The sequence below is a fragment of the Neoarius graeffei genome, chromosome 14 (genome assembly GCF_027579695.1).
Source record: "Neoarius graeffei isolate fNeoGra1 chromosome 14, fNeoGra1.pri, whole genome shotgun sequence".
NCBI lineage: Eukaryota > Metazoa > Chordata > Actinopteri > Siluriformes > Ariidae > Neoarius > Neoarius graeffei.
Window position 1 is genome coordinate 26,808,720 of NC_083582.1, and position 12,526 is coordinate 26,821,245.

General features: G+C 42.8%; 1 protein-coding gene across 1 annotated transcript; it reads right to left on the reverse strand.

The window, feature by feature from the left end:
* Nucleotides 1-173: 173 nt before the first annotated feature.
* LOC132898096 (zinc finger MYM-type protein 1-like) lies at nucleotides 174-11,963 on the reverse strand. The gene is made up of 3 exons (XM_060939485.1): nucleotides 11,581-11,963; nucleotides 2,951-3,142; nucleotides 174-2,697 (listed from the first exon to the last, which is right to left on the reverse strand). The coding sequence occupies exon 3, from the start codon at nucleotides 2,021-2,023 to the stop codon at nucleotides 890-892; it is 1,134 nt and encodes a 377-aa protein (XP_060795468.1). The 5' UTR covers nucleotides 2,024-2,697; nucleotides 2,951-3,142; nucleotides 11,581-11,963; the 3' UTR covers nucleotides 174-889.
* Between the last annotated feature and the right edge of the window lie 563 nt (nucleotides 11,964-12,526).

Here is a 12,526-nt window from a genome sequence, read left to right on the forward strand (position 1 = left end):
TAAAGCCGCACCATATAAATAACAAAAGAAGCTAAACAGTTAAACAATCACAATTACAGAATAACATGAATTGACAAAAGATCTAAAAATACTATACATTAAAGTGGCAAAAATGGTAAAACGCAATCATGTATCATAAATAAATGAACTAATGACAGAGAAGAGGTAAATCCTGTACATATTACTGTACACATAAGAAGAAATAAACACTATTGTGTATCATAAATAACAAGAAGTAACAAATGAAGAAGTTAACACTCTTTAAAGTGGCAAAAATGGCAAACCACTATAATTTGTCATAAATAACAAGACGTGCAAAAGAAGTAAGAGGAAAACAGTCTATATACATTTAAGTGGCAATTATATTCAGGATGCAAAAGTGAAAGCACAACCTAAACGTTGGCTTTTCTGGCCTTCCTTGATGCAAATTCTTCCACAATGTCTTCATATGAGATTTGTTCCCCTAAGGTTTGGTTTATGCTGATCACAGCAAGGCCACTGAACCGTTCCTGTGACATTGTTGACCTTACAGGTAGGTAAGTCTTGATCAGTTTTAGCTTCGAGAAGCTCCTCTCTGTCTGAGCCACAGTGACAGGCAGAGTGGCAGCAATTCTGAGTCCAGTCCAGAAATTGGGGTAGATCTCTGATAGCTCCTTCTCGTGCATGAATGTGATCAGCTCAAGGGGGGGTCACAGTTGCTGACGGCAAGTCAGGAAAGTTCCTGATCTCCTGCACGAGCTCTTTGCTGTTCAAATGAAAGTGCCCTCCAAAATGTAAGGTGGTGGCTAGTGCCTCACACTTGCCTGCCAGCTCCTCATTTGACAGATTTTCAAAAGCTGTTAAAATGCCAAATCTGTTTCCCACATTTTCCAATGTGGAAAATCTTTCTTTAATGGCTGCCAGGGCTGCATCCACAACCACATTTGAAAAAGCCAACCTCCAGCTTCTTCAATACGTCACTGAAGGGTTCATCATGAGATTCATATGAGAAGTGCCGCTTTGTGGTCCTCAGTCTCTTTTGTTTCAAAACAGCCTCCACATTCATTGCTTCACAAATGTCTTTGGCTGCAATCTGTGCTGCCACGAAGCCACTTGCCCTGTAGCTCTGGAGACTTTGCTCTGCCTTCTTCAAAAGACTGACAGCCAGGTCCACCTGCATGTTGGGAGACTGCATCAGTTTGCTGACATGCTGCGTTGTGGACAGTATGTCATACCAGACAACAGTGCAGATGCTGAATCTGTATGACCCCACCTCCTCAGACAATGATTGAGCCTCTGCCCTTATAACAGGGTCTTTGGTGTTGTTCTGCAGCTCCAACAAAGCCTCTCTCACAGCAGCTCCCTGATATTGCATGGGCTCAACACTCTTTATTTTGCTCTCCCACCACGTGTCTGCCCACATCTTCAAGGTGATTGTGACATGTTTTTTCAGTTCCGCCCACCTTTGAGTTGAGCCTGAGAACAGAGTATACAGCTTCTGCAGGACACCGAAGTAGCTCATGGCATCAGTAGAGCCCTTCGCAGCATCGCACAACACCAAATTCAATGTGTGTGCCCCACATGGCACAAAAAGAGCCCTGGGGTTCTTCTCTAGGAGCCTGGCTTGTACTCCCTTTGATTTGCCCCTCATGTTGGCCCCATTGTCATATGACTGTCCTCTGCAATCTTGAAAAGGTATGCCCAGTTCTTCGAGTCTGTTGAGGACCATTGATGCCAAGTGCTGCCCTGTGGACTCCTCTGCCTCCAAAAATCCAAGAAAGTGCTCCATAATCTGTGGTGTGCCCATCAGCACCACCCTAATCACCACCGATAACTGTTCGATGTGGCTGATGTCTGGTGTGCAGTCCAAAATGATGGAGAAAAATTTGGCTTTTCTGATGTCTGCCACGATGGCAGACATAATGTTGTCACTTAGCAAACCAATAATCTCGTTCTGGACATGGCTTTCTAGGTAGCTGTTGTGGCTTGCTCCTCTCTCAATGCGGTTCAGGTGGTCTTTCATTATAGGGTCAAACTTTGCCATAAGTTCAACCTCTTTAAGAAAGTTGCCATTTGAGGGAGTATGCAGTGTTTCCGTGTGCTCCCTCAGAGCAAGATTTCAAACAGCCAATGACTGCACAATAGCAATCAGACGGGTAAGGACTGCTCTCCATCTTGCCCTTTCTGCATCCAAAAGTGCCATTTCCTGTTTGTCAATGGTTTCCCCCTTCCTTATCCTCACTGCTAGTTCCTTCCACGCCATCATGCAGTTGAGGTGTTCGGGGCTGTTCTCGTGTGAAGTTAAGTATGTGCTGGCATGCTTCCCATCGGACATGCCGACACTTGTTAATTGAAAGCTCCTCTTTGAGAACAGTGTGCAGCAAAAACAAAACAGGCTATTGTTTCCCATGGAATAAATGAGCCAACTTCTTGTCATCTTTTCGCCACTAACTAATGTTTTTGAAAAATAATGGTGGTGGCAACTTCTCTCATCACTCTCATTCCTGCGGAAGATAAAGGCAGGTGGCAACTTACTAGGTCGTCGGCGAACAAGTTCAGTGCGCATGCTGTCAGTCAGAGGTGAGGGCCATGAAGCAGGGTCTGTTGACAGAGGCTCACCCTCAGCAGTGGGGCTGGATGGGGGCTCAGCAGCATGGTAGGGTGACATGGGCTCTTCCTCAGCAGTGGGGCTGGGTGGTTGTTTAGCTCCAGCCATTTCTAACAAACATAAGATAGTGATACATTATTAAAAGTACATAATAACAGTGTAAGTAACACATACACCTCAGAAATCATATATTACATTACACTTAATAAATAAATACATCATAAATAATAATAATAATAATAATAATAAAAACATACGACATTGATTGCAATTATATTCCAGTATTCCAGCTGGCATGCATGGGTACACACACACACACACGCACACACACACACACACACACACACACACACAAAACCCCACCTGACAGCTGAGTAGTGGATGCAGAGGCAAATAGGTCTTCAATATCCTGGCTTGAGACCATTTCAGCAGAAGGGGCTTGTGCTGATGAGGAGGAGGTAGGCAGCGGTTCCACTTCCTGGTGAGTGGGGGAGGAGGTAGGTGCCTTGTCCTCAGGGGTAGAGGAAGATCCTCCAAAATACTTGAAAAGAGCCCCTGAAATTACAATGGAATGGCAATTTAAATAAATGACCATGAAAATAATGTCAGGCTACAATATCACTCTAACACAAGAAATTGAAACATGCCAAATGGCAATTAAATACATGCATTTTCTGTCACCAGACACTAAGCTAGTCTCGCAATGGAAGCAGCAACAGCACAGTTGTCCTGTGTCACTGCATAAGCTGACATTTTTAATTTGAAATAAACATTGGGATATAGGCATTAGTGTTTCTGTGTGTGTGTGTGTGTGTGTGTGTGTGTGTGTGTGTGTGCGCGCCTAACTTGTCGTAGCCCCATAATATGCACAATCCCGCCAGCGGAGCGTTGTACTAGTCATCAAAAAGACTTTACTACCATAGTACTACACTACTATGACATTACACAGAGTCTTAAGTAATACATTACGACTTGATCATTGCCATTCTGGTAACAGCAAATTTATAATGGGCCGTGTCCGCGATGTACAACACACGACGAGAAATGTTTAAACGACCATGTAAAGCTGTTAACATTCTGTTGGCTGATACAGAGCCCAATGTTAATCCAAGGCAATGACAGCAATAACTTTAAACGTTTTGTTGCAAAGCCTAATCGTTATGCTGAAATTAATTTCGTGTTGGGGGGCAGGCCAGGCCAGGTCGTCCGACTTAGCAAGCATCAATAATATAAGGCTAATTAGGGCACTAATTCATGTCACTCACTGAAATTGATTCATAAAGCATACCTTTTTCTTTTGCTTGTTTCTCCTCCTCCTCTTTCCTTTTCTTCCGGAATGGGCGTATGACATTACACAGGGGCATATCACCCGCGGGGGATGCGTACGTTTCATCCCCCCCACTTTTGTTGAAACACAATTTCATCCCCCGCACTTTTGTCAGATTAAAATGACATCATTATGAAAATTATACAGCTACTGTAAAATGTGTAACAAGGAAGTAAACTATTGCCATAATGTTAGACAAAAAACAGCCACGCAATGGACTCAAAACAGTTTTTCTCACCCGACCAATCAGCAGTTGCGTGAACATAATAGCCAGTTTGCGTAGCGTGCCAAAAGCGCTCAATAATACAGTATCTGTCTGCAGAGCTGCAGAGCCAACACCAGTTTTACCGCTCCTGATTCACTGTTCCAGGTTTGACGTCGCATGCGGTGCTTACTGTGCCTGGCTCTGCGGCTCTGCAGACAGACCCTTCTCAAAGCGCTTGCGATGCCGTCGTTCAAACAGTTGTCCCAGGTGCCATGCCCTAAAAGATTGTGTTAATAGTAGTTACTAGTTGTAAAGTTAGTTGAGGTAAGTTTTTTATTACGAGTGTGCGTGTTTGTACCAAGTCTACTTTTCATGCATTATAACTGCTTATTACTTTTTAGAAGAGTTTTTCAATTGAGATTTAAAGGCATTTCAAATCAAATGAATGTTCAATAATTGTTGTACAGTAATGTTATTTGGCCATTAAGTGTTTGTTATGTGTAGTCTATTGCATCATTTTCAAATTTTATGCATTAAACCTGATGTAATGCATGATGCAAACAAGTTTTGTACACGAGTTTGAATAATTAAAGACAATAAAAGCAGGAACTGCCCCGTCTTATTTGAATGCTATACTAAAGAGGTCCTTCCAGGATGCTGCGCTTCTCCAACATGAACTGATTAGCCATGCCTCCTGCTCACACAAAGCAATCCCAGTCCAAACTGTTATGCATGATGGTGTATGATCTATACACTGTGTATGACTTCTTGGGCTATGTGAAGTTTTTGGTTTTGTTTATATCAGTGTATACCAGTGTAGGCAGCAATACTGACATCTCTGTTATAGAACAGTATCCTGTTACCTAGAATTATCACTCAATACTTTTTGCCTTCACTTACTGAATAATTGCATAGCCCTGGCAGTAACAACACCAAAACCCAACATGATAGATCTCTGCATGAAATGCAGAACTTGGCTGGAGTCAACTGGATTTATAGGCTTTCTGCTGTCCTCCCTTTCATTTGCATCCATGGACCATGGGTATGAAAAAGTTCCATATCGGTCATTGACAGTACATCACAGTGTACACGCCGGGCATGTATATAGCCATAAACCGATTTCTAATGATATGGCTTCCCCATTCCAGAACACCCCCACTTTTGGAAAGCTTGATACGCCCCTGCCCCAACACAAACTCACCGTCAGTGTGTAGTGGTGATCACCTAACGCGAGAGGTGAGACTGAACCATTTCAACTTGACCAATTGACCACCACGACCACAATAATCTTGGGAATTCATTCGGTTCATACACACAATCAAACGTACATCCGTTTTGAAGTTGTTTGGATTGTTCTGCTTTTCTGTTCTCTCCTCTTTCTCGCACGCACACGCACACACAAAAGCGTTTGCTCAATGTAATGTAATGTGGTCTGCACATTTGAGAGGCGTCTTGAGTTTGTGTCCTATGCATTGCGGCACCATATTTGGTTTGTTATTTAAATTATACAGGGTTTTGTGCCCACAGCAAACGTGACGCATGATGGCTTTTGCTGCATGTTACACTTGTGTGTGTGTGTGTGTGTGTGTAACACTGCTGCAAACCCTTAATTACAACTGAGCTACAAGAACTGACCAACTTCAGGTATAGAGGGATTTCACTGACGTCACCCGAAACCGGAAGTAAACAGACCCTGCGCCATTTTGGAAGACCAACAAACTCGTGATTAGGGGGAAATAATGGCAGCGGTATGTGAACCCACGAGAATAAAGTGGAGTGGCAAACGACTTAAACAAACAAATCTGAGCTGTTTTATTTATGATTTATTGGCCCAACAGTAGACTTGAAAGAAACCTGTGTGAGACTTGGCAAAAAACTGTGGATATAATGGATAAGTCTGTGCATGATCTGCGGACACTTTGAGGTAAGCAAACGCAAGAAATTCATATTTAAAACATGCTAAATTGGCCCCAAGTTGATAACTGTATGAGGAGCAAGCCTCCCAGACTTCTACAATTTAATAATAATAATAATAATAATAATTAAAGCCGCAAGCGGCCTCGACGGGCCCTCGCGCCAGCGGCCAAGGGGGGCGGGGGCATGCGTCCCCGCGAAAGACCTTCCAGAGCTTCTTCGGCAAGAGACATTACTCCCACAATGGCGACAAAGCACAGAAATGGACACATGGCAACAATAGGGTCTCGCACTGTACGGTGCTCGGGGGGCGCTATAGAGGCCCTGAGGCCCGCCTGGATCTGGGCTTCTGGCTCTCAGTAGCGGTGGCAGTCTAAGAAAAAGGAGCCAAATTTCGTGCGTTGTCGACCATGGCAAGCGCCCCAATAAGGGTCTTGTAAAGAGTTTGCTTGCCAAGTGTGACAAATCAGAAGCTGCAATATCATTTTAGCCATAACCAGCACCCCCAGGGGTGAAAGTGCACAAAATTTGGCGTATATGTCAGGTGAGCTATGAAGAGTTTGCGTATGAAGTTTGATGACAATTGAGTAAATAGAAGATGAGATATAGATTTTTGAAGAATAAATTTTTTGGTTTTTCCCATGTCAGTAGGTGGCGCTATGCTGTACATGAGCGATTATGAGGTGGAAAAATAAGTGTCTACAACAGCAACGTACTATCACAAGGTAGTGGTGTGAAGGAAAAGCATTATGGAATTAACCAAAAACCCGTTTTGGAGCAATTGCTTCGGCCAAAAACAGCGCCCCCCCATGGACAAAAATTCCCAAAATGTGGTATACATGACATGGGAGGTAGTAAGAGGGTGGCCGTGAAGTTTGACCAAATTTGAGGAAAGATTGGATTTCTTGCCCAAAAATAGCGCCCCCAGTGGCGAAAGTGCACAGAATTTGGCGTAAATGTCAGGTGAGCTGTGAAAAGTTTGCGTATGAAGTTTGATGACAATTGAGTAAATAGAAGATGAGATATAGATTTTTGAAGAATAAATTTTTTGGTTTTTCCCATGTCAGTAGGTGGCGCTATGCTGTACATGAGCGATTATGAGTTGGAAAAATAAGTGTCTACAACAGCAATGTACTATCACAAGGTAGTGGTGTGAAGGAAAAGCATTATGGAATTATTCACCAAAAACCCGTTTTGGAGCAATTGCGTCGGCCAAAAACAGCGCCCCCCATGGACGAAAATTCCCAAAATGTGGTATACATGACATGGGAGGTAGTAAGAGGGTGGCCGTGAAGTTTGACCAAATTTGAGGAAAGATTGGATTTTTTGCCCAAAAATAGCGCCCCCAGTGGCGAAACATCACAGAAATTGGGTAACATGTCAGAAGCCCAATGAGTGATTTGCGTGTGAAGTATGAGCAGTTTTGAGCAATTAGAAGATTTGTTATGAATTTTTAAGCATGTAAAATTCTGCATTGAAAATTGATTGACGTATAACTTCTGAACGGTTTACCCTACGTGAAACGTATTTAGCAACTTGTGTCAGCCATGTCTGTAGATGATGTGTATCAATTTTGGTGACGTTCCTATGAACGGTCTAGGAGGAGTTGCGCCGTCTTCGTGGCCATGCATTTCGCACAAAAGTGAAATTACCTCACTTCCTGTTGGGCGGGGCTAATGCATTGGCATTACATTTTTGTCCGGCTTAGTGAGATACATATGCGTACCAAAGGGCATGCCACTACTACAAACTACATGGCAACCAGGCACCTTAATGTGAGAGGCAAAAATCACAACACGTTAGGGGGCGCTATAGAGGCCCTGAGGCCCGCCTAGATCTGGGCTTCTGGTTCTCAGTAGCGGTGGCAGTCCAAGAAAAAGGGGCAAAATTTCGAGTGTTGTCGACCATGGCAAGCGCCCCAATAAGGGTCTTGTCAAGAGTTTGCTTGCCAAGATTGATAAGTCAGAAGCTGCAATATCATTTTTGCCATAACCAGCACCCCCAGTGGCGAAAGTGCACAAAGTTTGGCGTATATGTCAGGTGAGCTATGAAGAGTTTGCGTATGAAGTTTGATGACAACTGAGTAAATAGAAGATGAGACATAGATTTTTGAAGAATAAATTTTTTGGTTTTTCCCATGTCAGTAGGTGGCGCTATGCTGTACATGAGCGATTATGAGATGGAAAAATAAGTGTCCACAACAGCAACGTACTATCACAAGGTAGTGGTGTGAAGGAAAAGCATTATGGAATTATTTACCAAAAACCCATTTTGGAGAAATGGCGTCGGCCAAAAACAGCGCCCCCCATGGACGAAAATTCCCAAAATGTGGTATACATGACATGGGAGGTAGTAAGAGGGTGGCCGTGAAGTTTGACCAAATTTGAGGAAAGATTGGATTTTTTGCCCAAAAATAGCGCCCCCAGTGGCGAAATATCACAGAAATTGGGTAACATGTCAGAAGCCCAATGAGTGATTTGCGTGTGAAGTATGAGCAGTTTTGAGCAATTAGAAGATTTATGAATTTTTTAGCATGTAAAATTTTGAAGTGAAAATTGATTGACGTATAACTTCTGAACGGTTTATGCTACGTGAAACGTATTTAGTAACTTTTGTCAGCCATGTCTGTAGATGATGTGTATCAATTTTGGTGACATTCCTATGAACGGTCTAGGAGGAGTTGCGCCGTCTTCGTGGCCATGCATTTCGCACAAAAGTGAAATTACCTCACTTCCTGTTGGGCGTGGCTAATGCATTGGCATTACATTTTTGTCCGGCTTAGTGAGATACATATGCGTACCAAATGGCATGCCACTACTACAAACTACATGGCAACCAGGCACCTTAATGCGGGAGGCCAAAATCACAACGACTTAGGGGGCGCTATAGAGGCCCTGAGCCCCGGCCAAGTTTGGGCTTCTGGTTCTGAGTAGCGGTGGCAATTCTCGGAACTGGTGCCAAATTTCGTGCGTTTTCGTCCATGGCAAGCGCCCCGAAAATGGCCCAACAGCTGAGAAAAATAAAGAAGAAGAAGAAGAAGAAGAAGACGGAAGAATAAATAATAGTGAACTCTTACAAGAACAATAGGGCCTTCGCCCATTCGGGCTCGGGCCCTAAGGCTCGGGCCCTAATAATAATAATAATAATAATTTAGGATGGTTTGGGGCTTGCTCTCCCTCCTATTATATAAATAAAGCATAGTTGTTGTGTAGGCATATATCATAAATATGTATAATTTGGATAAATTAACCTAAATTATGGATACCTTAATAGTAACAAAAAGTATTAATTTTTCAACTGAAAAGATATTATTAAAAGATAAATATCAACAAGATTACCTTGACCATAACTATGTGTAGGTTATTCTTAATAACAGCTGTAATATCATGAACCAAGCCACTAACAACATAATTGTAAGCCTGTAGCCCTTTGTAGGCTTTCAAGTCATCAGCAGTGTAGGCACTGGGTGTAAACAACAAATAGTTTACAATGTCTGGGTAGCAAACAGATGGCAGAATTGGTGTCAGGTCCTCCTTATGTTTCCATTCTCCCTTGCCGCGAGTCTTATCATATGGGTCAAACCCATCAATCACAGCCAGTTTCTCCACATACTGTGCCCTTTCTGCAGCTGGTAATGTACTCACATAACCCGAATTATCATCCATCGTGTCACTTTACTCTCGCTCGTACTTTGTTTTATATTGTGAGTGCATGTACTTGGTCTTCCAATATGGCGCCTAACAAGATCTCGCGGCGTGGTGACGTCATGCAGTAGCCCTCTATAGAGTGCTTTGAGGTCAGCGCGAACCCAGCGGCGGCCATATTGGAAGTCAAAGGTCGCTGTGTCAGTGCATTGTTGTTGTTCAGCGAAGCAAAAAGGGGTGACAATGCCGAATACATGTGTCATTGTTGGCTGTAGTAGCCGGGGGGAAAAGGGTGGCAAAAGCTTCCACAGACTCCCTAAAGTCGTGACTAACCAGGGAATTGCAGCACAGGAGAAAAGCGAGCGGAGGAGACGACAGTGGATGGCTGCCATTAACCGATCAAATTTAGGACAACTTGACTGTATCCGGATTTGTTCTGATCACTTTGTGACAGGTAGGTTAAATTGTCTTGAATTTCATAGTTACTAAAATAAATGCGATACAAACTTATCTTTTCTATGTACTTTCAGCAATGATTAATGGATATATTTGTCACATTAGGTAGCTTATGTCTACTGCAGTGCATTATTGCATCAAATGGCATTTAAGATCTAGGCCTAGTAATGTTTATGTACACATGCTGTTAGTACAAGTTACATACTAGGCCTACATTTTATTCACTGACTAAAATAATTGATAATAATTATAATAGTTTTTCAAACATTATTTAGATTTTGGCTTCCATACTCTTATAGTTCAGGAAATCCTTTAGTTCACAAAATGGACTTGGGTGAAACACTAGATAGTTCACAAGATCGATGTATGTCACATGCGGCAACAAGCTGGGGTCAGCTTTCCATTCCTTCTCACTAACAGTGTATGGATCTACATTCCCAATGAAACGTACCTTCTCAGCATAACGCTCCCGTGCCTGCTTATCCAAACTTTCACAGTAGTGCTCCATCACTTCAGATGTCTAAATACTTAAAAAATCCAAGCTTCTAAGCCCTCTAACGCGGAAACGAATCGGTGAATGTGTACTCTATGATGTGTACTCTATGAGCGCTCTGGAGCAAGTGACTTCCAAGATGGCCGCGCAGACTGCAGTGTTACTATTTTTAGCATCATCTCAGAGCACTCTATTGAGGTTTTTCACCCACGTGACCAAGTCATGTGAGGCTGCCATTTTGGACGTCACGGCTCGAATCAGTTTGAATGCGAGGAAGGCGACAAATGAAAAACATAAAAGAAAAAGGAGCGAGATGCAGAAAACACCTTCACTATCCAGTGACATAGGGCATTTACAGGGTGAGCAGAGGGAGAGGTATTTGCAAAAATTGAGGTTAGCAGGCTTGGAGAACGACGTTTACCTGCTTCCACCAGGATTGTTCACTGACGTTGTAACGGTTTTCCCGTATTAAAAGTTTGCCGGGGTGCCAGGCAGCTTAAAACTGCCAATAATTTTTTTTTTAGAAAGTGACTTTCAGTCACATCAGGTCGGAAAACCGTCACAAGATTACATGTATGAATGCATACAGCTTAAATAGCAGGAAATGCACATGTACCCTTTTTTTTTTATCAACAATTCAGAAATTTGCAAGACAACACACAATGATAATACATAAACAAGGAAAGAATACTCAGCAAGCAACCCAATTTCACGCTTGCAATATATTGTTCAGTTCACCCAAAAGTTCGTCCAGTTCACAGCAATACAATTCAGTCCTTCACCCAAAAATCCGTTTCGTAATAAACACAGTCATTCCACACAGACACAGTCTTTACATCCACAATCAGTAGAAATTACTCAACCCCCCCGCAAGTCAACTCTTCAAAGACGGAGCAACAATAAAAATGAAGAAAAATAGTCAGTGTTAACGCCAGTCAGTGTCAAAAAGCCTACCAAATCCGTAGCATAGCTTACTCCAGTCCAGGATTTCAGCAGCAAGCAACAACTTTCCTCCTCTGGTATAATCCGTATTCCAGGCAGACAACAGAATTATCGGTTAGTTTTTTTTTTTTTTAATACTGCATAATCCCCAGAGAAGCGGTTGGCCCCAGGACAACGGCATCATGACAACTGGCGACAAAAAAAAAAAAAACACACGGGGAAAGTTCTCCAGAGACATCTAACTGGATACTTAGCTTCACCAATAAACCGGCATCTTCTTCGTCTTTATACAAAAGTGGGGAGGCCATTTAGCGCAACAGCGCCACTCCAATATGTGGTTGATCTAGGCATTACACTGAAAGACCAGAGAAATCTGCCAGAATGCTTCGACAGGAATAAACTTCAGAAAACAACTATGGCATTTTCAAAGGCAGAGGTTGTTACATTCCTCCCCTCCTGGAAAAAGGCGCACCATATGGTAAGGCGTGTTAATCAAGGTCCTCGCTCAGAAATCCCAAAAAGTCTTCATCGTCACTGCTCTCCGCAAGAATTTCCCATACCCGTTTCCTGTCAGTAAGATAATTTTTTGTCATAGGATCAGCAAACTTAGAGAGAGGAGGACCTAGTTGAAAAGAATCTTTAACATCATCAACCTGAGTGGAATTGAATCCAAGAAACTCTTCGTCCTCACTTTCTTCCATAAAGAGCTGCAACAATTTGGTTCGCTGATTTTTTTTCCATTTCTTTAGCAGTAGGATAACAAGGTTTCAAGCGGGACACATGCGTCACTCTGAGATCTTCACCAGTTTCTTCCAAAACAATCTCATAGTTGAGAGGGCTTAATCGCCTTACAATGCGATAAGGTCCTTGCCATTTGGGTGCTAATTTGGCAGAGAAGGCTTTTTCTGCCTTGGAATAGGGATGTGAACGCATCCAGACTCGATCCTGTTCCTCATAG

Bases quoted from the DNA above. Each gene is read 5' to 3' on its own strand.
- LOC132898096 (XM_060939485.1), bottom strand. From the start codon at position 2,023: ATGGCAAAGTTTGACCCTATAATGAAAGACCACCTGAACCGCATTGAG.